The sequence below is a fragment of the Stegastes partitus genome, unplaced genomic scaffold, assembly GCF_000690725.1.
Source record: "Stegastes partitus isolate 25-593 unplaced genomic scaffold, Stegastes_partitus-1.0.2 Scaffold368, whole genome shotgun sequence".
Taxonomy (NCBI): Eukaryota; Metazoa; Chordata; class Actinopteri; family Pomacentridae; genus Stegastes; species Stegastes partitus.
The window spans coordinates 408,399-434,824 of NW_007578099.1; the positions used below are offsets into that span (position 1 = coordinate 408,399).

General features: G+C 40.5%; 1 protein-coding gene across 2 annotated transcripts; it reads right to left on the reverse strand.

Annotated features, from left to right (window-relative positions):
• Nucleotides 1-3,107: 3,107 nt before the first annotated feature.
• On the reverse strand, nt 3,108-25,200 carry gdf11 (growth differentiation factor 11). 2 transcript variants are annotated; one of them, XM_008284703.1, is made up of 3 exons: nt 24,746-25,200; nt 11,813-12,186; nt 3,108-6,588 (listed from the first exon to the last, which is right to left on the reverse strand). In XM_008284703.1, exons 1-3 carry the CDS (start codon nt 25,158-25,160, stop codon nt 6,211-6,213), a joined length of 1,167 nt encoding a protein of 388 aa, XP_008282925.1. In that variant the 5' UTR covers nt 25,161-25,200; the 3' UTR covers nt 3,108-6,210. The 2 variants fall into 2 exon arrangements, with proteins under 2 accessions (XP_008282925.1, XP_008282924.1); XM_008284702.1 differs by having other exon boundaries at nt 3,108-6,591.
• Between the last annotated feature and the right edge of the window lie 1,226 nt (nt 25,201-26,426).

A 26,426-nucleotide genomic window follows, 5' to 3' on the forward strand; every position in this document is an offset into this window, starting at 1 on the left:
GCTGCACCTTAAACAGGACATTTTTGAGGAATTAGCAAAAACGACTGAGACTGTGCATCAGTGTTAAAACATTAAAACTCCCAAATAATAAATGTGCATCATTTATTTTCCCACATCTCCACTTCTTGAGGGTGGAGATGATTTACGATTCAATGAATACAAAAATTACACTTATTTTGTTTCACCAGAGAGCAAATAATAAAAGTCAGCTTCACTGCAGTGTCGATGATCAGAACGTTTCATGAGGATTTGTCATTGCGACTGTTTATTTTATTGTCATGTGAGACTCTTTCATCCCATAAGAGTGTGTGTGTGATCTTTCCTGAACAGTTCCCCTCTCTAAACAGCGTGCAGTCACCGAGCCAGACAAAAAGGTGTTACTGATGACTGTGTCCAGCAATTTAAGCTATTGAGTGCTGCCCCCAATTCACCTTCTTTCTAAACTTTATGGCTATAATTGCCATAAAGCTCCTCCTAAATCCTCCCAGCCCCCGCCAGCCACTCTTGAGGGCTTTGTAACATGTTCAATATTCCCATTGTACAGTACCTTTTTTTTTTTTTCTTTCTTTCTTCCACAAGTGCCACCATGGCATAGTTGAGACTTTATTTAATGAAGTTGGGTCAGAGTTCATCATGTTAGCAGTCTTAAGGCTTTGGGGGCAGCATTCAGCCTCCAACACTTCATGTCCAACTCGTACAACTGCTCCATATGTGGCAAAACAATAAAAACATCCATCAATGTCCTCCCTTGTCTATGTAGGGCGGTTATGACTGATGATGTGTACGGCACATTGATGCACTTGAGGGGCAGGGGACTGTGTGAATGTTTGTTTATGTCGAGTGAGAATTTGTCAAAAGGTTTATGTCATTGCTGGCATCAGGCTCCTCGAGCTTGTACTGGGTGGTCTTTGTCTGTTTGCATCCGAAAAGAGCTTCGTTCTCACTCTCATTTGTCCCCTATTGATTCTCTAAATTAGGTTGATGAGAGGCCCTCCTATCAGGTGGCATATTAATTGGGTCAGGCTGGATCTTATATGAAATCCAAATAATGGCAAGCTGAACCCCAACACTAAACCTTTGTCCTCTGAGCGCTCTCTTTCACCAATTAGCCTCGCGGTGAATCTGCTTCCTGCCACCTCTGCTGCCCGTTACTGTTTTCCAAGAATCAGGATGCCACCAGTGGCTTAAGTAAGAGTGTGTATGAGTGTGTGAGTCAAGGTGTTACGCTGTGCTGTTGCTGCTACTGAAAACACTAAAGCCAGGTCCTCTGCAGTTGTTTTATTGCTTAAAATAAGTATAAACTGCTAAATAAGGCTGCATATTTTTGGAAAGATTGGCGCAGTTTACATTCTTTTTTTTTTAAGGACACTGATGTAATAAGTAAATAAAATTCCCCTCAGAAATCTGCTGTCACATAACCACCTGAGTTTTAAGGTAGCAAGAAATATATTCAACAGAACCTTTGCAAATGTTTTATTTATTACAGTTGCAGTATTCATAAATGATGAGCGGGAAACATAATGAATCTTTACAACGCTAACTTAACTAACAATTTAGTCATTTAGTGTGTGAGTATTAGTGTTATATTTTATAATCTGATGCATATTCTATTACGTTTGTGAACCTTAAAGAGTTTCAATTCACATCATTCTAAATAGCATTTTATTTAAAGGAGTGTATTACTTTATCAGTTAGTGAACAAACATTATCGTATAAATAGTATAAATAAATAATTTAACCTGCTATCATTAAGTGATTCTTACATCCTTACTTTGCAAAAACATTCAGCAAATATGAACATCTGGCGTAATCTTCTCCAGAACTAACACACAACGTAATCTTAGATTGAGGAGTCTCACCTACGGCCACCTCTTGATTAAAAACCTGATTAATACAGACCGAGAACAACACTTTAAGTAACAAACTGTGAATCCTGCAGCCAGTCGTTTAAAGTTAGCATAGCTGAAAATTTAACATTAGCAATTCTAAGCAGGTTGCACCGCGCAAGTTAATTCTTACAAAGAGATTTTATCAGCTACAGCAGCCACCTGCAACTTAAATGAACCAGCTAATTAAAACGTAGGTTATCTTGCAGTTTTAGAGCAGAGAGGAAAGTCAAAGATGGGGCCTGATGGTTGACTGAGCTGACACTTGCTCAAATTTCCGTTTAATAACTAGGCAGAGAATATTTTAAGTCACTTCCACTTAGAATTAAACATGATAACACATTATATTGTTCCATTAACATCACGAGCAAATACTCAAATTCCTTCATCTATGGAAAAAAACCCAAAAAACAAACGACAAAAAAACCTAATTTTTCACTGTAAAGTTTAATGCAGTCTATTATTTTGGTCTGCTCTGCTGAAGTTACATTCCAGTTCATAAACAGATGTTTCCCAGCAACTGACATTAATTAAGTCTTTAGTAGTTTGGACATTTTTTTTTTAGGTTTTGATGGTGCAACCTGATTTAGTAAATGAATATTTTGAAACCAGCTGGTGCACATACTGAAAACGTACACACAAGCAGCAATGGATAAACAAGAAGCAGCTGCAAACTAGTCCTCTCAGTCTGTGTGACATCTACAAGAAGACATCACCTGTTGATCATTTTATATTATGGAAAACAGCCTCTTGCTTAATTCAGTACATTAAGAGGTTTTGCTGCTGTGTAGAGTCTTGAGCTGTGCACAAAATCCCTCATTTACAATATAATGCATTCCATTTACTGTTTGAGTGTCCAAATTTCAACATTTATTCACTCCATAGTTGGATTAGACAAAATGCAATGCCTTGCTTTTTGAAGAGTAAAATGTTGTCTGTTACTGAGGAAAAAATAAATAAGGGGACAGGGGAGTGATTTCAAACACAGCTTTGGTTTGACGTATATAGTAGCTCATGGGAGGAATACGAACAAACTTTAGATTGATGTGCCACTAACATTTCACCAACTTTGACTATTCTTTATTTGCGCTGCTGTTAACTTACATTTCTTTCTTCTTCTTCTTTTTTTTTTTGTTGTAACGCAATTATGACTTGTAGCAAATGCAAAGTTCCCTATTTGCATATGTACCAGAACCATTAGGACAAAAACAACAAATCCCATAAGCTAAATAAATGATTTATTGTACAAAAGAAAAATGACAGTAAATAAACAACAAAAGGCAAAAATAATTGAACAGTTATTCATATGCACAACCATTAAACTACAAAGTTGGGGTGATTTTTTTTCTTAACTACACAAAGAACGGAGGAATGAAGGGAGAAAGTGAGAAAAACGTTAGAAGCGGTGAACCTGTCCAAAACATCATAAATGTCAACATTTGGGTAGGTATTTACATAGAGATTTCTTACTCTCATATATTTATATGAAAAAAACTCTCACACATACCAGTATACAAACACTAAAATTCAAAATGCAACTTCTCAACAGCTTTAACCATAGTTAAGCCACAGATGTGGGCACAGCTAATTATTTCTTTTGACCACACATTACCAGAGCCGCTACCATCAGTCACTCTGTCAATAACTCAATCTGAACCTGAGAGCAAGGGGACCCTGTGGTTTCATCTACAATATTTTTGGAGGGGATGAGGGGAGGTTCTTATGAGTTAAATGTTTGCACAGATTAATTAATGACTTCTTTTTTTTTAATTTATAAAAAGCAAGGTGTTTAGAAGGCTAAAGTGAGGTAGACAGACTTTGAAATGCATTGTAATTAATATTAATAAATAGACAATTGACCAGTTGAATTTTTTTTTCTTCCAACCACTGCCCCTAAACCAGCTTTTTCCTCCCTTTGAAATGTTCTAGCATATTCCTGCGATCACAAAAAGTTACAGCACACAACATGTCATCCTCTACTTTGGCTAACAATCCCTGGATACTCCTCCCATTCTTATATGGGTGCTTTCACTTAAAACACACACAAAGGCAAAAACACGTCTATGCAAGACAGTCGACACATTGTTTAAGTCAGGATGTAGTCTCTCTCTAACGTGGTAACAGATTAAAGTTGATGGGCGGGCCACTTCCAGTTAAAGCATTCTATGTTCATTGATCCAGACACTTACTACACACATGACTTATCACCCAAAGTTGGCTTGGAGGCCTTTCAGGCCGCTGGTACAGTACGTCCAGGTTCCAGATTGGATCGAAGTGTGTGAGTGTATGGACAGGCCCCCGCTTCAGACAAAGTCAGGAAAGTGTGATGGTATCAAAAAGAAGTGATAACCTCTCTAGTTTATGGTTGATCACCAGAAGCTTGAAGAGTTTTTTTTTTCCTTTTCTTTTTTTTTAAATCCTATACTGTACAAGCTCTCTTGTGCTTGGTAAAACACAAACAACACTTTACCTCCTCACGCCATGAACGTCCCATAGTGCAAAATTTATTGTTGGTAAGGTAGAGTGCCCCAAAAAAAGGTTTTTGTACCCCTTTTTTTTTTTTTTTTTTTTAATATACATATATCATTTATATATAATGTCAGAAGGCTCTTCCTTTATCCAACAGCATAGTGCTTTCGTTTATAACAAAAGGATATCTTTGCTTTGACATCCAGGAGACAAAGACAAGCTTCAAGCATACTAATCTACTCTGTGTTCAAGCACTAACAATATTTTCTCCATTAGGACAATGATGATACGGTTGAGGTTGAAGTGGATGGGGGCATTTCAAAATGCAATCAAATATGTTCTCTATACTAAAGTCAGTGGCTGAGTTACATTCTCTTGATTTTTTGTCTTTTAAAAAAATTTTTTTTTGCTCACTATGTAGTTTGTTTTGAATGATAAAAGCTATATTTTCTTAGTACAGTACTGCAGTTAAAGGAATTTTGCGTGAATGAAGTGGTTTGACAGGAGTAATGTAGCTACTGCTCTTTCTTAATTTAAGTGTTTTTTTTTGTTTATTTTTTGTTTTTTTTTGTACACAGATGTGAACATTGATCTAAGTAGAAATATGTAAACTTCTAGCGATACAACTGGAATCGTGTTTTGTGCTATTTTAAGCTCAGCGGTTCACTTAGATTATAACAGAGTGAACATTCGAGCATGACGACACCCTTGTGTATTCTATTTCAGAGTATGGATTGTGTTTTGCTATTACATATTCAGTCCCAAGCCTCTTCAAGTTATGAAACAGTGCATTTACTTCTCTGTTTTAAATATTTGAATGTGTATTTTTCCCATGTTGGACAAAAGGTTCTTGTCATCCTGCAGGACTTGCTCTCCTCCTCCTCCTCTTCCAGATGTGAGTGCATCTACATTTTCTGTTTTGTTTTAGACTTTAGTGTGCAAGGCAAAACTAAAACTGCATTACGTACCTTTGCAGAATGGCAGAAAACAGCTATACTGACTTTAATCGTTTGCTTTGAAAGATACAGTTAGACTAGTATAACCTCTTCTCTTTCCTTTTTTGAGTTTTACAAGACTACAAATAAAAGATCAAAGTAACTGTGAAGAGGTTTCGTAGATACTCGAGAATGTCACACTGGGGTGTTATACATTAATAGTGGGTATAGGTTTGGTTTTGAATCTCCTTAACACTTTACATCTCTAAACATCTGTAAACAAGATTTTGGATTTATCCTAACAGTATCTCCAGACTTGAATCCTCCGCGCATTAGTATGTGTTTTCTTTTTGTTAAAGTGATGGATTGCAAAATAATTCTGATCATGCCCCCTTGCAAAACATTTTTGTGGATCAAATCTCACCCGTAACTAAGTGTATCTGGGAAATTGGGTATTTCCAAACTCACCTTAGAACTGAAAATTGCTTTAAAATATTGTAAATGCTTATGTCTCCTGTCATCTCAATCCACTAACCTGGACATTTCACAAAGATGCCATTAAAAAAATATTAAAAAACCCACAAAACTAACACGTACTCTATAACATAGTTGTGTCTCATTTTCTGAAGCTGCTCCACAAGCACAACCTCTTCAAATCATTCAGAATGTACTGTGTTTCCATCGCTCAGTTCTTCTTTTTTTTTGATTCATATTTCATTCATAGCTTTTTGTACAGTTAGAATCAATTTAATTACTGGTAAAAATGGAAACCCAGTGGGATGCTTTTGTGGCCGAGCAAAAGTGAAATCTGGTGCTGAGGAGTGGGTTCTGGTGCCGGGAGGTGGGAGGGGGTGGAGCTCCGTAAGGGTTTTGGGTGGTTTGATGTGGGCTGTACACGAGTGTGTGTCTCCTCCTGCAGCCTAAGAGCAGCCACATCGATCCACCACCATCCCCGGGATCTTGCCGTGAATGATCTGCTGCTTGTCATTGAAGTAGAGCATGTTAATGGGGGACATCTTGGTTGGGGTACAGCAGGGCCCTGCGGAGCCTCGGGGGTTGGCGTGCTGCACCAGGTGGGTGTGCGGGTATTTCTGCATGAACATGTACTCGCACTGGCCGGAGCAGTAGTTGGCTTTGTAGCGTTTGGGTGCAATGATCCAGTCCCAGCCGAACGCCTCGAAGTCCACAGTCAGAGGGTAGCGGCAGCAGCGGGACTCGGTGGAGTGCTCATCACAGTCCAGGCCGAGGTTTCTCCGAGAACGTTTGGTCGTCTCAAGAACCTTCACTTCCAGGAACGGCTGCTGGAATCAGGGGGAGGAGGGGAACAGACAGAAAGAGGTGGTTATAAGAGAACAACAGCAGAGACACAGTGGAAATACAAATATTTGACCATCAGTATATATAAGTGGAATCAACATTCTGATAAATATGCTTGTTTCTTTTCTGTCTGAGAGTTTGCCTTATTTCTTGGATAAGAAAATGACAGATGATAAGAAGTGCCTTGAAAAGGAATTTAGATCTCTGTACTCTGTGAAAACATCTCTTGGGACAAAACTGGAAAAGGTTGTTGAGATTTGGGATTTGGGCACATTTGCCCCTGTTTAAACCTCTACGACGATTATGTGCAAACTATTTGGGATATGCAACACTGCTAGCTTCATCAATCTCTCTTTCTTTCAAGTTCAAAGCATTCTGTCATTCAGACATGCCCACAACTGTGACACAGAAAGCCACAGTAAGATAGCCACTATACATAACCAGTAATCTTGTGTGTGTGAATCCATTAATGCGACGGCATATAGTTCAGACTTGTACCATGTTGAAAGTAATAGGTAGATGTTAAAAGGTGGTCACAGTGTTTACAGAAAAGTGACGAGGGTCATTTAGACATGGAGCTGAAACATTCAGGTGCCATCAGATTGATGGAAAGGAGTGCATGTCAAACAAGAGCTTCACTGTGTATCTAGAAGACTGTCACCATGTCTGTGCAATAGTTATGGAGGTAGAACAGGAAGCAGCTAGCTTTGCTTAGCATTCAAGGCTACTTCGACTTCTATACTTCTAAGGCTCATCATTTGACAGGCTGTGTATTGCTTGTTTATTCTATGCTAGTCTGATTCAGCAGATGTTGACCATGGGTTTAAACCTGCCATTGGTCATTCATTTGTCATGTCTTTTTCTCCTCCCCTTTCACAGTCTATGTGTTACCGTTTTTTCTTTTTAATTTTCTGTTTGGGCTTTTTAACCTTTATTATAGTTGAAAGTGGAGAGAGACAGGAAATATGGGGAGAAGAGTGGGGGAAGGACCGACGGTAAATGGTCATGGGCTGGACTCGAACCCACAACCTCTGCGTCAGGGACTACAGCCCCTGTTCATGGGTCGCCCACCCAACCTGCTGAGCTATCTGGATGCCGTTTCTTTCTTTCTTTTTTTTTTTTTAAATTCCCTTCAGTTCATGAAACAACAAAAACCTCTGCGCAAAAACCTACCACACTGAAAGATTCAAGGATTTGGATGGTGCAGTAAAGTCCTGCGATTTGCTTTTAGTGATTTAGCCATTTTAATGACAGTGCTTGCCTTCCTGGGTGCAAATGTTCCACCAAAACAATTACATCACTATTTTGATCGGACACTGTTGCAGCGTCCGTTGCTTAGCTCCGCCCAAAAGTGATTGGTTTAAAGTACGACAAATTAGTGTTTTTTCCCCACTCTAGTAGAGTGATGATGAAGTTTTCTATGCAAGACTAAATCTGTACAGAAATAAAAATGTAAAAATGACAGCTAATTTAAGGTCTATAGAGGTTTTTTTTGGTACTTATTGCTAAACACTTTGTCCACCAGCTCTTCTGTGCAGTCTCCCTGCTGGTTGCCTGGCAAACTCACAACAACAACAAAATAAAGACTCTAGGAAATCAGTGAAATAGTTACAGCATACACTTCTGTTCTACTTCTTCTCTCTAATTGTGAAAATTTTAGAACAAATCAAAATAGAATGTGTTAATCAGTGAGCTTCAAATGTGCCGGCAGGAGTATTTTTGTATGTGTGTTCCTCCTTTCAGTTTTTGTGCTAAGCCAAGCTAACCACTACGGAGTTACAGGTTCATATTGAGTAGTTAGGTATGAAAGTAGTATCAATCTTCTCATCTAACGCTTGTAATACAAAATGATAAACCACATATCCCAAAATACTGGACTTCGCTGTTTCATATTTTAAGTAAATAAAGTGTGTGTTTGTGTAAAGCGTTCATCTCAAGCTGAAGTGGGACTGTTATTAGTTCCACAAACGTCTTTTCATGCATATCTTTGTCAGGCTGGTGGAGACAAAGAGCTTTACAAACATCTTCCTTATGCAAGTGAAGATGACCTTTGACCTTTCTCTCATGCATTGGATCCACTAGTTTATATGTAGCCGAGTTACAAAGTGAATGATTTCTGCTACAAACACAAACTGATAATCAATGTAAACAGTTACGACAGACATGTCACAAGAGAGAAAGCAAAGGTGTAAAAAACATGTGTGATAGTGATGGTCACACTGCCACAGCACACTGGGACACTTGAATTAAACAGAAAAATCTTTATTGTTATTGGTATCAGAAATATCTGACGCTAAAAAAAAAGGCCTATTTAAAAAAAGTTCAGCTACCACACCTTGTTGGCTTTCTGTCATGCTGGTTTGTAATCTCTCACAACTACTGGTAAGTAAGCAAGTAGCTAAGCCAGAAAAAGCTTTAACCTGTTTATAATTCTACATCTACTCATTTCATAATTAATCCAAACTTATGATGTTTTTGGTCATTTTTTAAAGAAGCAACACAGTGTGCCATTTGAGCACTTTTTCAAAGCTCACTGACAGAGACAAGCCTTTTCTATCGCTGATGGCCGACTCTGTATGCTTGGTTTGATCCATGACCCGGGAGGTCATCTGCAGGCTACCATAACCTTGACCTTTGGGCAAAGCGAGCAGATCAAATATTTTACTCCATCATGTTTGTTTTACAAAGCCTTCTTCTCCCCACAGTGATTCCAGCTGGGCTCGAGCACAGTGTTTTGTGACGCATTCAAAGGAGGAAATAAGCTGAAAGGCTGTTGTGGTGAGACTATGTCAGCTTGGCCTTTAAGGCTTTTGTTGTAGAAAAAAAGGACCCAGAGGATCAGGGAGAAGCAGCGTTTGACTCTTTCTTGCTTGTTGTGTTTTGTTTTATTTTTATACACTTGCCTGTGTTTTTGATCTTTTCCCTTTTTTTGCTGAAGAATAATATTGCACACTGCTGTGTGCTCAGAGGGCAGCAATTTATTGGCCAAGACACCAGAGCTGACCTCTGATATGTGTTGTGAAGATCTGACCCAAATAACCACTTGGTAAATATTTGGTGTTGCCTAACTGGGATAAGTGGCCTACATAATTCAACATAGATGTTGTATGTAACTGTCAGTCGCAGTAACTGTGGGGTTTCTAACAGGATTAATGGTTCACGGATGGTTTTGCTTTGAGACTGAAGTTTGAACTCATCCGTGCAGCCCCATCCATTACATGAGACCCAGAGGTTCACCATTAAAAATCAGAATCTAAGCAAATATGTAGGCCAAGACAAGTGCAGTGATAAATGTTGTGTATGTTAAAAAATCCTGCCTGAGGCCCAGAAGCATCCCTTCGACCGAGGATGTTTAAAGAAACTCAAACTATTCAGAGGGTTACGATCCGTCTCACTTAACTGTTTTAGGCTATTTACATTTTTCACGAGGAGAACCATAATGAAATAGTGATTTTGTTAATATCTACATACATACACAAGAAAACAGAAAAATGCTCAACCTGCAAGCCACAATAAGAGCACATAAACACAGGGTTTTTAAAAGTTCATACATTCTTTGCACTGTGCAAACAGTAAGTTGTTGTTAGTTGCGATGGATTTGAAGACAAGATGCAGAGACGACTAAATGATGAACACGGATCCAAACAAAGCAGCTGTGTTTTCCCTGAATAGAACTCAATATAAAGTGGCCTTAACTAAGATGTTTAAAGGGAGTGTTGTTTTAATGCATGCCTTCATAGACTGTTGTTGTTGTTTTTGGTTTTTTTTAAAATTTCAAATCGACTATTCGGTATTGTGAATAGGACAGAAATACAAAATTCTTTACTATTTTAAATGGCATAAAATGAAATTCTTCCTGCATTCCTACATACAAACTTCAAAAATCTCTTGTGAACGCTACATCAAACCTAGTGTTTATCTTTAGAAGACAGAAGTGATGGTAGTGGCAGAAGATCAACAGATCACTTCTGTATTTTGACTGCAGGCTTAAATCCTTGGGATCAGTGGCTTTACTTTAGGGGAAAGCTGTTTTGTTTTCAGTCTGTCTTTTTAATTTAGGTGGTTAAAATTAAATTTTCACAAAAACGCTGTGCCAACTCCGACCATATGTTCCACTAAAGAAGCATGGCTATCAGCTACTTCAGTGATGGTTCAAAAAATGGCCTTTGATATCAGTATGGTGCACATTAAATCACTGTCAGCACTCCTTTACAATGTTTTCTAGTTTTCTTTTTAGTATTTATAATGCAGATTAATGTAACATGATGCAACAGTTTCATTTTTGTGAGGCTAGGAGTTTATTTCACACTTCAGGGGTTTTGTTCATTTATGTTGACATTTTTTAATGCATTCTGTGCAGCAACTGCTTTTCATTTATTTCATTCCAATAGTAGAAACAACATGCATGTTCTTAAAGGTTAATTGTTGATGTTTAGCAAGTTAACACAGTTTGATAATTAGGATATGCCAGATTTACTGTCCTCTCGGACAGAGCCAGAACTGTTTATGACCCTCGGACACAGAATGAGCAGCTAGTTGGGATGAGATTTGCTGAATTTGACTGCATTAAATTAGAATTGTTGGCTCTACCTTTAAAACTTGCTTAACATGATTTTATGATTGTCGTGTTTTACTTGACTTAAACAAGTTTACAGTCTCTGCAGGTTGATTTTGATAATTTGGTGAAATAACAATGATCAAATTAATTCATAAACTAAAAAAATATACCGGCATGCTTTAGAAATGGTTGGGAACTTTTAAAAATTTACTCTAAAACATAAGTAATAGGGGATAGAAGACAAGAAGTTAAGAGCAACATAAAATCTAACAAGTTACTTGAACAGATGTTACGTTTCATACATCAGTAAAAGTAGCCTCACTAGTGAAAGCTTACAATCGTGTATAAATGTTTAACTCAAACTTTACTATTTTAAGTTTCGAGGAATTTCTAACAGAAAAATGTAAAGGAAAAGAAAGAGAGGTGACATGCAGGATGACATGGTTGCTGTCTTGTTTTCCTCATGACTATTTGTTAAAGTCAGTCTTAGTTCTGTCCAGTTATGTAGATATAAAAGTTGAATTTTCAGTTTTGATTGCAGCTGTTTGATTGAAACATGAATTGACAGCTGTATAAATATGAGCTGTGATGATGTGATGATCCCTCCACCCCCCCTCTTGCCCCAGGGACAGGTCTGAGGTCCTTACCAGCCCCTCCTCTCCGGGTCGCAGTGAGGTAACTGCCAGGTCATTGCCGCTCTCATCAAAGGCGTTGATGTCGATTCCCCAGTTGGTGTGGGGCTGTTTGAACCAGTTCTGCAACACGTGCTTAAAGTCAATGCTTTGCCAGTGGCCGACCCTGGAGTTGAGCTCTATCTTCAAGGAGCGGATGCGGATGTGGCGGCTGCCCTGCTCCGTGACGGGCTTCAGCCGCAGGATCTGCAGGTAAACGGTGGAGGTCTGCTGCAGCGGCCGCAGATACACCCACAGCTGGGCCTTCAGCACCTTGGTGAACATCAGTTTGGGGCTGAACTTGAAGAAGCAGCAGCTGGGCTTCCCGTTTACCTGCACCAGGGGCTCCGCTGTGGAACAGAGCACAGTCACATTTATATATGTACATAGCATATGCTCTGTGGGACCAAGATCATCATCAGAAAAAGGATTTTCATTTCATTTCCACACTTAAACTTGATCAAAGCCTTTAGAAAGTCATCTGAAATCACCAACACAGCATTCATTGTTTCACTGTATATGCAAATAAGAATTTGATCTGTTAAAGTATTTAGGAAAAGCAAACGCAAAATCATCATCTTCTTCAGTATCATCATCATCATCAGCAGCAGCTGAATATAAGTTAATTCAATAAACTCAACAAACTCTGTCTTTTACAAAACAAACAAACCACTGCACTCCATTGCATATATTATTAATGAATGAAAAGGATCCTCCCACTGGAGCCAAGTGAGAACTTTTGAAGATAAAATAGAATTTGCTCTGAACGAAAAGGGGCAAACAGAATCAGCAATATCCCTCAGCAGTTTTCAAGTTTTACCTCAAGGCGATGCAGCTTTTGTGAATTCACAGAGCAAACAGGAAGGTTTTATTACTGAAGTGACAGTGGGATTTTCCCTATCTGTGATCCTAAAACACATGATGGTTTTGGAGGCCTAGATAACATTATTGTGAACTCTTTGGAGCCACAAATCACAGCAGCAGTTTTTTTCTTTGAACTTGACTAGAAAGATGTGTGTGTTCTGCACATTGATGATAAAGACTATCAGAGCTCTGCATGGCAGAGAGAAGTGACGACATGCTGGCACATTATGTGCAACTCCACTGAATGTATTCAGAACAGTAATGTACAGTTAGCAGCTCTGTAACACCCAAAACACCCAAAATATCTATTGTTTTATATGAAATGCAACTAGGTTGCTGTGGTCAATATTAACTCTATTTGCAAACGTCACATACACTTTGAGAACCTGTAATTTAAAACATAGTTCAAACCAAAACAAGATGATCAGTGTGTCTTTTGGAGCATCACATTATAGCAGCAACACCTGCATTGAATCTGAGAACTATGTTTTTTGGTAAACTGACAGCCGTCCTCTGTCTATCTACAACGAGACTGCCATCATCATATGTGCACTCGGTTCTGTTGGTCAATCTATTCAGTTGGGTTACATTTGTGATTACATTAAGGTTGGAAAACAGATACATTTGCATATTAAAACAAGAATCAGTAATGGTGGCCAGTGGCCAGATGGTAACCTTAGATTCCCCTGGGTCAGTCATAATGAAATGGTCTACCCCTATATTACAACTAGCAAAATTTAAACATCCCAAGTTTTTTAAGTGGCTCCCCCTTTGCTGAAAATATATTTGGGGAGTGGATTAAGGGTTACGTCAGAGAGCACAAGGCATCCCCTAAAATAGGCAGATTTATTCCTGTCATGATCTTGGGCTCTGGTGTTTCTGTGATTTGCACCACATGTCAAATCTGCACATGGTTCATTTACATAGACTTCCATCTGATATAATGACATCCATCCATTGAATTCATACATTCATTTCCATGTAAAGCGTTCATTTATTAAGGGAAATTTATTCTGTATCTATCTGGCATAGTAATGTGCCAACAGAGTACAATAGAATATTTAATCTGCCCCATTATCTCTGAGCAAATCTGACATATTACAACTGCAGTTTTTGGCCAAAAAAAAGTTGTTTTTTTAGTCATTTATCTTGCAGAGGAGTTGCTGGTTTGGCTTTGAAAGAAAAAGAAGATTAAAACAAACAAATAAACAAAAAAAAAACAATATGGACCTGCCAATCACTGCTAAATCTGAGGTTGCTCAGGCAACCTGCAAATGCTTCCTGGGTCAAAAGGTTATTTGGCACCTCAGCCTAGTTAAGAAATGGGATCAGGGGTCAAAACCGTCAGCCTCTTTACATCTCAGGGGTGCTGGGGAGGGGCAGCCCTAACAGCCAGATTGAGTTTGAAGGTCAAGGTCGACCCTATGGCAATGGTAATATGTCTTTCTTCACATCACGCCTTTTCACCAGAGAATCATTTGAAATCTCAGCGACACAACAGTGCTGAATCAGCCACAGTTTGTTTTTGTTTTGATTAGGGTGGAGATTCTCCAGCCAATAGTGAATTGTTTATCAAACCTCAGTTGACCACGAGAGAACACTGCAACCGGCTGTTTTTTTTTGTTTTTTTTTTTTACACTAAACAAGTGTTGTAATTGAATTATGGGCATGCATTGAGGGATATGAATTCACTGAGGTACAGATGGACTATCCATTAGAAGAGTCCAGGGCGAACGTTGAATAAGGGCCAAGCCAGGGACAGACGTGGTCCTTCAGCCTGTATTTCCAAGGACAGTCATTAGTGAGTGTAAATTATACAGTGTCTCACGCTGGACAAACAATATGTCAATGTTCCTTTTGGTGGGTTGCTGGGGTCACAGCAATTAACGTGGGTGGTGTTGTGTTTGCTCATCAGCACAAAACTGGCAATGAATGATTCTGCAGTTTGCTTGGGGTTTACTTGCGATTACTACTTTTTGTTGTTTTTAATCGCTGCAGATGGGGACGGACACACACCGGCTCGTCCTTTGCAAACACTTTTCACTGCTATTGTTATGTTGCTGAGAAAAGAAAAGAAAGAAAAACTATCAAACAAACACTGCAGAGCTGAAACATTCAGGCTCTCAAGCAGAGGCCTTTTCTGGACAAGGAGTAATCTGAGAAGTGGTCCGTGATCCATTTAGGACCCCAGTTATTAAACACACATGCACAACATATGAGCTACGTCATGTTAAACAATGCCTGCATTGATAGGTGAAATCAATTTGTGCCTTTATAGATCCTGTAAGTGCACAAGTTAGAGGCGAGCCATGGAGGATAAATGCCTGCAGCTTAATTACACCCCACGTCTTGGCAGAGCGCTGCACCAGTGCAAACGGCTAGCTTGTAAAGATCAGAAAACCAATGGGACATTTAATCCTTCTACCTGAACTAACTTTTCTTCTGCCACCAGAACACATTACTGTTAGAAAGCTTATAATTTTATTGCAACTGCAAGACTGTTTTTTTTATGGCTTAATTTCCTGGACAATTTACTTAGTTACAGCTCAGTGCTTTAACAGTCTGATTTCAATGCTGCAGTCAAGATATCATTTCAGATTTTGTGTTCAGCACCACCTACTGGAGCGATAAAAGCTCTCCGCTCGGCTTAACTGAAGATGAACGTACAGTGAGAACACTCATCTCATTTTACTTCAGTTAAAATCCAAGTGAAGTATGGACAGAGGCTGTGTTTTTCCAAAGGAAACAGGTTTGTTTGCTTTTCCTCCTCATGTTTCCAGCCTGCTTCATTATTACAGCAGCTTATTTCCCTGTGGTATAATTGCAGCATATGCAGTGCATGAATTTTACTGCCAACACACAGCAGGACTGCAGGTGAGCCTATCAAACATCTGGTGGAGTCCCTGGGTACCTGTGTTCCATAGTTAGCCTCCTATACATGCATGTAAGGGGAGGCATATAGAATATAAGGGTTTATTCCCCATGCCATCTGTCTGCTTTAATAGGATCGTAGTCCATGTAAATGCTTTTAAATAACCAAACACACTCATGTTTCTGAGGGGTAGGCAAGAGCTGAGGCAGTTAAACTGTTGAAAACACATGGACGGGGAACTTTAAGGTGTACATATGCAATGAAAGACTTACAAGTTGCCAATGAGTGAGGATAAGGATGATTCTTTATAAGTCAAACGGATATAACTTATTCTTTGATTACTGCAAGAAATAAAGAAAAAGCAAAGAAATCACAGAGGTTTCTACAGTTCTAATGACGCTTGTGATTAAACTTCCTCGTGCTGTCAACTTTTGCAATAAACATTACAACATTTACAGCTAAAGAACCCTCTCTACTCAAGCATCACAACACGATAAGAGACATAACAAGCCCAACGTGGGATTATCTGTTTCATCCCTTCCTTTTTGTCAAATATGCAGCAAAGTACAAAAACTAAGCTGGATGATAAATTTGCTTCACAGTGAAGTGTCAGGTAGTTTGACAGGATTTATCGCAGATGTTTCTAAGCTTTATAAATGACCTTGACACTCACATTGAGTAAAAATAAATGATCCAAACTCTTCGCATGTTGCATAGATGTGTGCTAACATATGCCAATCAGGTGAAAATACACAGCTCAGATGGGGTGGGGAGAGAAATGGTCATCTATTGTTAATGTCCAAATGGATAATGCATAATGGTATAAACCTAGATAGGACTTTCATTTGCATATATATCTATATTTTCTTTTCTTAATGGGAAATGCAAATGTGCCATTTTGTGGTGAGTGTGTGTTTGGGAGCCTTTGCGTTGAATAAATGTGACTCTAGGGTATCCCCACGCACCTCGGCATATTAATCATCGTGACACGTTCACGACCCTTCTAATAAGACAGGGGCCACAGTGCACCCCCTCAAACATCCCATCCCACCCCAGCCCCACTCCCTCTTTGTCTCTCGGCCAGTCCCAGGGGAGTGGAGAGGGTGGTGGGGGAGGCCGAGCTCGAGCTGAGGATAGAGGGGGGGTGTGTGTGTGTGTGTGAAGTTAGACCCCCTCATTCAGAAGCCCTCCCCTGGGACAACGGCAGGCACAAGACTCCTATTAGGACTGAGCACAGTAGCCCCCCAGGAGCAACAAAAGACACCTCCTAATGCTCCCTGTTCTAGCTCAGTGAACACACACACATGGAAACATGTAGCGGCACATAAACACACAACATGCACAAGCTCCAAACTGGCTATGTGCAGTGAACACACTCGAAACTCATTGTTTTTAGTGTTATGTATGTTTGTATTATAGGGGGAACGTCTGCTGGACAGCAGGACGGGAAGAGCGAGCGTGCAGTGAACTGCAATAAGGTGGACAGCTGGACAGCATGAAGCAAGCTGGGGTCTCACCACTTGTGTTTGTGTGCATCCACACATACGTGCAAGACATTAATGTCACAGCACAATGTTCTGCTCTGTCAAAAGCAAAACTTTTTACACACTTTACATAGGCAAACACCTAAACAGGACAAGATAGACAGATGGTTTGGATTGATTTGGAGGCTTTGTTTTTAGTGCTGCTGTTTTGTATTGATGACGGGCTTCGGTCAGAGTCTGAATGAATACTTACATGTGTTCTCATCTGTTTTATTTTTTTTTTTGTATTTAAGGGCGAAATGTCCTTTTTAAAACTAAAATAATTAACATGTATTTTTGCAAGTCGGAAGCTGAGCAGACTTTTGTTGATTCATTCCAATCAGAAGTAGTAACACAGATTTGAATACTATTAAGCTCAAACCTGGAATTTCTCTTTAAGATTGTTTTTATTGTGGCTATGAATATAGATTTCTAATTTCTTTGCAGTCTTTCTAACATTACTCACACTTACATTTTCTGCACCTACTGACAGTTTTAGCCAAGTTTCCCAAAATACACTGAGATGGTGTCAGTGTTTGTTTCGGCACACACACATTTCATTATGACTGTCCTGAAATTATGTCAATCAACTAAATATTTATCAAGTTTACAGACTAAAGATGCTGGAAATGTCTTAGTCTTGGACTTCTTCTGAAATGTGCAGCATCTAAACAATGTGTTAGTTCACCCAAGTGTGTGTGGCATTCAGTTTGGCAGCGACCCTCCTGTGAGATTATTGTTTCAGAAATGGCCAAAGCCCGAGGCAGAAGGCTTCAACGGGGACATAACACAGCAGTGACTGGTGGAATACGGAAGGAAGGCAGTAATCACTCGAGAGACGATTGAGTGCTTCTATTTTTCTTTCCGTCCATTATCATTTAGATAATAGAAACTCATACAGATGTAAGGATCATCTGCTGGTTTGCAGGCAGGCCATATGTCACTCAATATGGTGATAATGTGACATATATTTCTTCAGTCGATGTTATTTAATGCAACAGATTTCTACAGATCATCATCACCACCTGCCTGCGTACAAGCTGGTTGCACATAATCACATGCTACAAGTGATCTCCAACAACACACGCTGTATAGCCGCGGACCAACGCACCTCAGTTGGTACACTCGCTTAAATTTGACACTCAAGTAGTGAGAGAGAGTTGTTTATATATTTTCACAAGATGATAAGTGTGTAGAAACACTTATCATTGTCATCAGTTCCTCTTTTAAGTAAACAACACAACAGTTGTGAATTAGTGAAATGTTTTATGAAGTGTTGTTCCACATATTTGGAGCAACTGTGAGAAAAAAGAAAAAGCCATGAGAAAGAAAAGCTAATGCAGATCCACAAAACCAGAGCAGGAATCAGGTCCAACGCGCCACACACCATCTAACAATCACATTTACACTATCTAACAATGCACTGCACAAGATCTGCAGCGTATCACTTTCCTCTGACACCATCGTCTATAGTCACCAATCAATGTCTGGAGTGAAATGTAATCTTAATTGTGCATTTAATTTGTTACCGAGCTCTCAAATTACTTTAAACGTCACGTCTAAAATGATCTCATGTGTTTTCAGCAACGGAATTTTAGTTGTTAATCTGATATTACAAGGCCGTGATCCCTCACCGGCTTCCCACCCACAAACACATCCAGTTGTTTTTGTTGTAAAATGTAATCAAGTGTCAATTACTTTAGCCTCAAAACAATAAAACCATATTTCATCATTATGCAGATGATGCCTCAGTTTACCTCTGTCAGCAAGTTATAACACTCTGAAGCACTCGAGGTGCCTCAACCTTCTGTGGCGCCACACAAACTATAATACTGTTATCATCTGGGAGTGATGAGGTAGCCATTCAAACTTTTAAACTAAACACAGACAAGCAGTATTTAGATAATCCTCCTACACAGGACAAATTTCCAGAGGATGCAATACTTAACTCTGGCTAACATTTCTTAAACTTACACGCTAAATGTCTTGTGATTTTTTTATTGCTGCATGCCTCACGCCCTGTGTGAAGTCATTTGAAATATAAATATAAGGTTTTATATAAATATAAGGCCAAGCTTATTGAGAAAACAATCCAGAACAAAACATGTAAACATGCATGTCAGTGTAGCACAAATCACTTGTGCTGATACACGAACTGAAGAAGAATCTTAACCTAAGCGCTCTTCTTCCCAGTCGTCCCCTCACACATTCATGCCTTTGCCTTTAACATTTAAAAAAAAGGTGCAACACTTCTCCCTGGAAGTTTTTCTGTTCACTCAGCTACTGAAAAAAAATCCCCGAAGCCACCCAAATCTGTCAGCGCCCGAGCCAAGAGTTTTCATTAAACACAAAGTCAGTGTGACCAGATTGTGCCAAACCTCCCTCTAGGAAGCATTTCACTCTATACTGTTTCCTCGAGAATTTCCGAGCAACATAAAATATCTATAGTCCCCCTTATGAGCTTCTCTTTATCCATCTGTGCTGTACATTATATAAATCACACTTAGCTCCTGTCCCTAAAGAAATCACTTGAACCGTGCAATTTCACAACTTCCATAATGAATGTCCTGGGGTGCTGTGGGCACTGTGAGGAGGAATACAACCACAGGTGATAAATACAGCGAGAAGCTGCTCTCCTTTGCCGCAGAAAAGAGGCTAATTAAATTTTCATGTAGATAATCATGAGGTAATCCACTGTTAATTGTGCTTCTCTCCGACACAGTGGCTCCCTCATGGGATCCAACATTATGTCCATGCAGCATTTCGTTTGCTTAAACGCCTCTTAGATTTAATGGACTCTTCCATAAACTGATCCTCAGCACCTCCTCACACACGACCACACAGAGCCTGAACGCATCCATCAACAATAATCCCCTCAATGATCTCCATTTTATCTTTTCACTCCCCTCCTCCTCCTCCCTCTCCTCCTCCTCACTCATGTCCCTACATAGGGCTTAATTACTGGTGTGAAGTAATTATTTCCTTTATTAGCGAAACCTAACATCTGTTTCAGGTCTTTTTAATTGTACCTATAAAACCCTTCCATTATTTCTGTCCCTTTAGGATAGAACTGGGCTGCTTGTTGCTCCCTGTGGACTCACTACCCTTCTTCCCTCCACTCCCCTTCATACCCGCTGCATGAGCTGCGGTGCACCTAACTCGATCTTTGAAATCCTTTAAAGAAGCAACGAGGAGCTCGGCAGCGATACCAGCAGAAAAAGCAGGGTGCAAAAAATATTCTTGCACGGCCAAACTTAGATTATTGCGGTCCTTTTATCTATTCTCTGCAACGTCTTGTTGTATTTTCGATAAAGCGCGCATCAAATTCTACAGCAGCATATTCCCAAATGCCAAGAGAAAAGGCCGGCTCCAGGGACTGGTACATGGGAGCGTGGGAATAGAGGAAGGAGGGTGGAAGGAGTGAGATTCCTGAGGTCCTGGGGAAATTTTGTCCTTGTATTAATAGACTTTGGTCCCTTTGAAATTTTATTAGCCATAAAGTTGACAGTATGTTGTGCAATTTCTACAGTCCTACAGACCTTTCTTAAGTTTTTACTTCTTTTTAAACAAACCGGTCATGCCCCTGCGTCCAAACAATTCAACACCAAAGTTTATCTTTCCCTAAGCTGATGCCAGCAACTACACAAGGAGAACAGGTGTCATCGTCAAACTGAGACCTCCATGGAATAAATAAATCTATAAAAACCTCACATAGTCATCAACTTCCAGCAAACACTGACCGGTGAGTTGAAGACAGTCTGACTTCTGCTGCTCTGTCCTTTTAGCGCTCTCCCTCTTAATTTTTATGGTTCCTGCACCTTCAGGAAATGACCCTTTTATAGGGTCAACACTATAAAAGACTTGTTTTTTTGTGGGAGTGGTTGGTGGATGAGTGTGTGTGTGTGTGTGTGTGTGTGTGTATGTGTGTGTGCGTGTGTGTGTTTGTGCCTGAGCGTGGTGGGGGGATAAGTGTTCAAGTTACTACCGGTTCGTCATTGCTGCCAAAGAAAGAGACCTGATGAGGTTAATAGTCTCCTCTTCCAATATATCACAAAGCTGTGAACTCTGTGACCCTTTTTGTCAATAGGAGAACTTTTCTCTGGAGTGTGTGTGTGACTGTGTGAGTAGGTGCATGTGAGCATCCTCTATGTGTCCACACAAGTGTGCACACGGGGGGAAATTTGCACACTCATACCTTTACATGTGTGTGTAGATGTTTCTCTGTACCGGAGAGTTGTGTAAGCCTGTGCTCATGCCGAATGTGCCTCATCTTAACAGGATTACATAATAACGCCAGCGGAGTGCTTCCTAATGTTGGCCGACACATAATCATGATGCACGGAACAAAATGAGGGTAGAAAGTAATTTAAAAGTGACAAGGCTGAGAGGCAAGAGTGCTGTTTAGAGGTGTTTCAAAGGAGATTTTCTTTAGCCTGTGTCTAAACCTCAGTATTGAGGGTTGTTTTGGAGTTTTTTTGTTTTTTTTTTACAAGCAGCCTCTGATTTCCCACATTTTGGCCTCACTGACATCTCTGTTTGCTGGAATAAACACGGAGAGTGTGGCTCTCTGCTGGATGCTTCAACACTGGACAAAATTACAGTCACAGCACTGAAAATAAATTTACTCAAAGCATAAAAAAGACCACCGATACTCCACAGAATGATGATCTAACCACAAAAAGCAATAACTGTAGTCGACAGAGGTGCCACTCACCCTCCTACCTACTTCTGATCTTTATGGGTATTTTCTAGACGTTGCATAGCGTGTGTGTTAGCCAGCGTCAAAACATACAGAGACAGACGAAATGAAGGAGGTCAGCGGTGGCAGAGGAAGGTCTGCTCTATATGTTGTGGACAGGTGACAAATGGGAGACTAGTGGGGTCAAATCCTCACCCCACCTCAGGCAAAACAAACCCTGCTCCAAAATACACACTTCACATGCGCACAATTGCACACATAGATCAATGTATCGCAGCTTTGCGTGATGTGTTGATGCAAATGTATTTGTTCGTGAAAAAAAAAAAAAAAATTCTCACTGTAAAATGACCCAGATGAACTGCTCAAAACTGAGTCACTTTTAATGCATAGGCAACGAGCAGAGCAGTTACCTACACAACACACTGTATAGAGGGAGATGTTTTAGTACATAAAGTGCCGCACTATGATATAAATAGATGTACTTTTCCATGAAATTTCATAGTAATTAGAGACCAGGAAGCATGGACCCTCTCAACCCCCACTGCGGCACCCACGTACCTTGAGTGAATACTAAGAAGCAACTCTGGCACAGGTCCAGTTCAGTATGTACTGTGTGAACCCCCATGGCCCATCAAAGGCAGTGTGCACGACCATGAAAGGGTGATTGGGTTCGAGGTGCGCAGGGAATAGTGTTTGAAGTCCTTCCTTCTATCAGAGAGACAGAAAAAGGCACTTTTAATCCTGTGGGATCACTATGGCGCCACAGGCAAAAGAGATGCACTCATTCTCTCAACTCTTCCATGAGTAAAAAAAAAAAAAGAAGAAGAAGAAGAAGAAGAGGAAGAAGAAGAAGAAGAAGAGAGGGGGCTAACGGGGAAGAAGAGGAGGGGGAGATGATAAAAACTGCAGCTGACATAAAGAGATGAGGCAAACAGAAGAGAGAGGAAGTGCTGTAGCATGACAGATTCAGCAGTAATGTCAGTTATTAGCTCCTCTGGCTGGCATGGGGCCGTCAGAAATGTACAATTAGCCGGCGTCAATGCCTTTTTTTTCTGGCTTGACAAGGTATCAAATCCCTTTGCACTGTACGTGTGAGAGAGAGAGAATGTGTTTGTGTGTGGTTGTGCGGAGGGTTACAAATATGTTCTGAAGCTTTTGTTTTCCTGTAGTGTACAGCGAGTGTGTTAGAAGTTTCATCCTCAGTATTTATGGAGCCGGAAGAATCAAATGTGGGATTTTCTTCAACGTGCAAGTTACTACAGAGAATCTTCATTGTCAGCATCTATCACATGCATCCAATTTATGTGTGTGAGAGCAAGTAATAAGAGAGAAACAGAGATAGAACACTTCAAGCATGCTTATTATTTCATGCCCTGAAAACTAACCGCCACATGAAGTGAACCGTTTAAACTCTGATAAATCAAATCCTCCATCATCAACCTGTAATATTGAGGGTTTAAGCTTGCACACCAATGCCCTGAAGGAGGAGCTGCATCACTCACATGGGTCCAGAGCGACAGCAATCCTCAATTTTAAAGATTTAAAGACATGCCCGAGGTTCACAGAAATGATGAACGATGTGATAACTGAAAAGTAATTATAGGCCAGGCACACGAGAGTTGGAAAAGGAAAGATGTTCAGATGATATTTAACTAGTTCACATGTCAGTTGATGTTTTTTTTTTTTTTTTTTCCCCTTTGTGTGGTTTAATGATAGAGACAGGTGGGCCTGTCAGGGCAGGTGGCCAAGGAAAAGTGGCAGTGTTACTAAAAAAAAAAACAAAAAAGAAATACATGAAACATTACAATTCACCTGCACCAAGTCAAACACTATCCAACAGCACGCATAGATAGATGGAGATAAATAGACAGGCCTGCCTTTGTTCAGTCATGGAGCAGAGAGGAAAAAAAACTGATTATTTGGAGTGTGTTCGGTCCACCTTGTGCAGAATATATTACGTGTGTAAATGTTGTTGAACCCCGCGATTCGCCAGGAAAAGGTCACACACTCCCCTCGACCCGAAGTGATTCTCTGTCTTTGTGTACTCGTGGTGAAAAAAAAACGAGCTGCGCCTATAAACTTCGCATTTAAAAGGCAAGTGCAGCCGAGGGGGGCCGCTGCATGAGGGGAACAATAGCAGCTTTTTGGACACACTTTTTCTCACTGCGATGAACAGCAGGGAAACCGGTAGAGCCTCCTATAAAAGACCGATAGAGCACAGCTGCCAGGGTTCAACAGTAATTTTATAAAATGTCTCCAAGGGGCCTGCCTGCGGTTTATCTGTGGATTTATAGGAAACTATGAGAGGGCGAGCAAATTGTCAGAAAGAGGAGGAGGAGGGCCTCACGACGTGATCATAACTCCAGGATTGAATGCAAAAGAAGACATAAAGGATAAAGTGATGCCACTGCCAGCCAAATGCTGCATTATCATCAATAATGCACTTGACATTCAAACGGCCGTGCCATGCCTTTACTCCCAGTCAAACATGTGAAAAATGGAAAGTTGTTTATTGGTGGGGGTTTTTTTGGGGAGGGGGGGGCACATGACAGCTGGAGTTGGACTGAGGAGCTAAACACTTAGCTCCATCACCACCATGAAAACAAAAGTTCATCAGGCCATATTGGAGCTGTCTGTTTCAGAGTGACGAGGCTCTTTATGCTGCTGATTATTGATTTATCAGCTTCGCACATAATCCCTATTTTGACAGCCGTGGGCAACAGCTGAGCAGAGTCTAATGTTATCAGTCAGACACACAGAGATGAACCCCCAACAAAATCTCAGCAGCAACAACAAAAAAAAAAGTAGGTTATGTGGCTGACTTGAACGAGCACCCAGAGGCTCCACTGTCCGCGCAGCAGGCCTGAGCCACTTGAACCTATCTGCTCCGCAATTACGCGCATGACGCATTTGGAGACAATATCGTTGTTGGGTTGTAAACTATTACTCACGCTCGGAGGCCATAGTGATCACTGACTCCGTGGTGGCGTGGTACTCGTCCTCCTCCATAAACTCATCCTGGGACGACGCGTCTCCCTGGAAGTCGTGATGGTCCAGGAGCTGCTGGAGCGGCGGCGCCTTGGGCAGCAGCTGATTCACCACCTCCCGGCTGATGTTGGGCGCCTGCTTGAGGCGCAGCTTGCTCAGGATCTGGGACTTGATAGTCTCCAGTCTCAGCACTTTGCTCTGCTCCCTCCAAACGCAGGCGGAGCACTCGTGGGAACCGGCGTCCTCGTCCAGTAAAGACAGCCCGGCATCCGTGGGCGTCTCGCTGGCAGGAGGCAGCAGCAGATTGGGCTCGTCGCTCCCCGACCGTCCCAGGGAGACGAGCACCATCAAGCACAGTAAGAAGTTGTACCTCGGCATGACGATGCGCGGACACCAGGAAATGCAACTTTGTTTTCTTTCTTTTCTTGTCTTTTTCCGTGCTTTTATCCCGTTATATCCCTTCTCTGGATCTGCGCCGCTCCTTGCCTCAGCCTACAAAAGGCAGGGAATCACTGACATGCATCTAATCCAATACGATCACCCGAAGTTGCGTTTTTTTTGTTTTTTTGTTTTGCAGGAGCAGCAGCGCCTTTGCAATAAGTTTTCAAAAAAAGTGCGTTCCAGTGTGTCTCGATTTAGGCGGCTTTGACTGAAAGTGAACAGATTATCTGCCTGATGAATGCATAGCCCGCTCACGTGTAGTATAATGGTTGTTTTGGGGTCTTCTGTACAATTTAGTCCATGGAGGTGTGTGTATGTTCAGATGTGTCACTGAAAAATGTGCAAGTGCGGTCAAAAAGGGGCTCTTTATATATCTCAGCTGCCCGGTGTCGTAATCCGTCTCCATTGGCTAAGATTGCAACAAAAGGCTTTTAGGTCTGTCACCAAGTCAAGAGGGACAGAGCGAAGGGAGGGAGCACGCACTGTTATGAGAGTAAATGTTTTTACAGTGCACAAACAATGTCTCACATTAGAGATATGGACCAATTAGGTTATTATGATGATGGCAAACTATGGCTCACTGCGCCTGTTGTTAGAAATGTTATTTTAATGGTGCATATCCCAAAGGGGGGGAAAAAAAAGCTTTACCCCCCGAATTCACCACATCCTCTCCTAAATCACACACATGTAAACACTTATGGTGCATTTTGACGCATTATTATGTGCTCTGTCCACACGGTTATATGCAGAATATTCAGAAGTAACACAAGCTTGTCCAGCGCAAGGCTCTCCAAACTGCGCGTAAAGACCAATCAGAAAGTAATTACTGGCCTTTTTGTTCAAATCTGGGAGCTCTCAATACACAAGAGTGGATTTAAAAAGGCATCAACACTATGATGAAAACATGAGAAATATGCTAAGCCTGTTATTAAGAGATTTTTCAGCCATGCAGCAGTAGCAGCAGGTCTGTTTGCTCTCTATTATAATTTATAGACCTAATAATGTATATAGACCCTTTTAAAAGGCAATTTGCACCAATCAGAACAAATGTCATGCAAATGTGAAGCAAGACCTAAATATTGTCATTTACTGGATTATTATAGACTGTAATTTACATCCTATATCATATTTCATGCCACAATATGCTAATAAAATAGGATCTAATCTAAATGTAGCTCAAGAACCATAGACAAATAGTGTAGT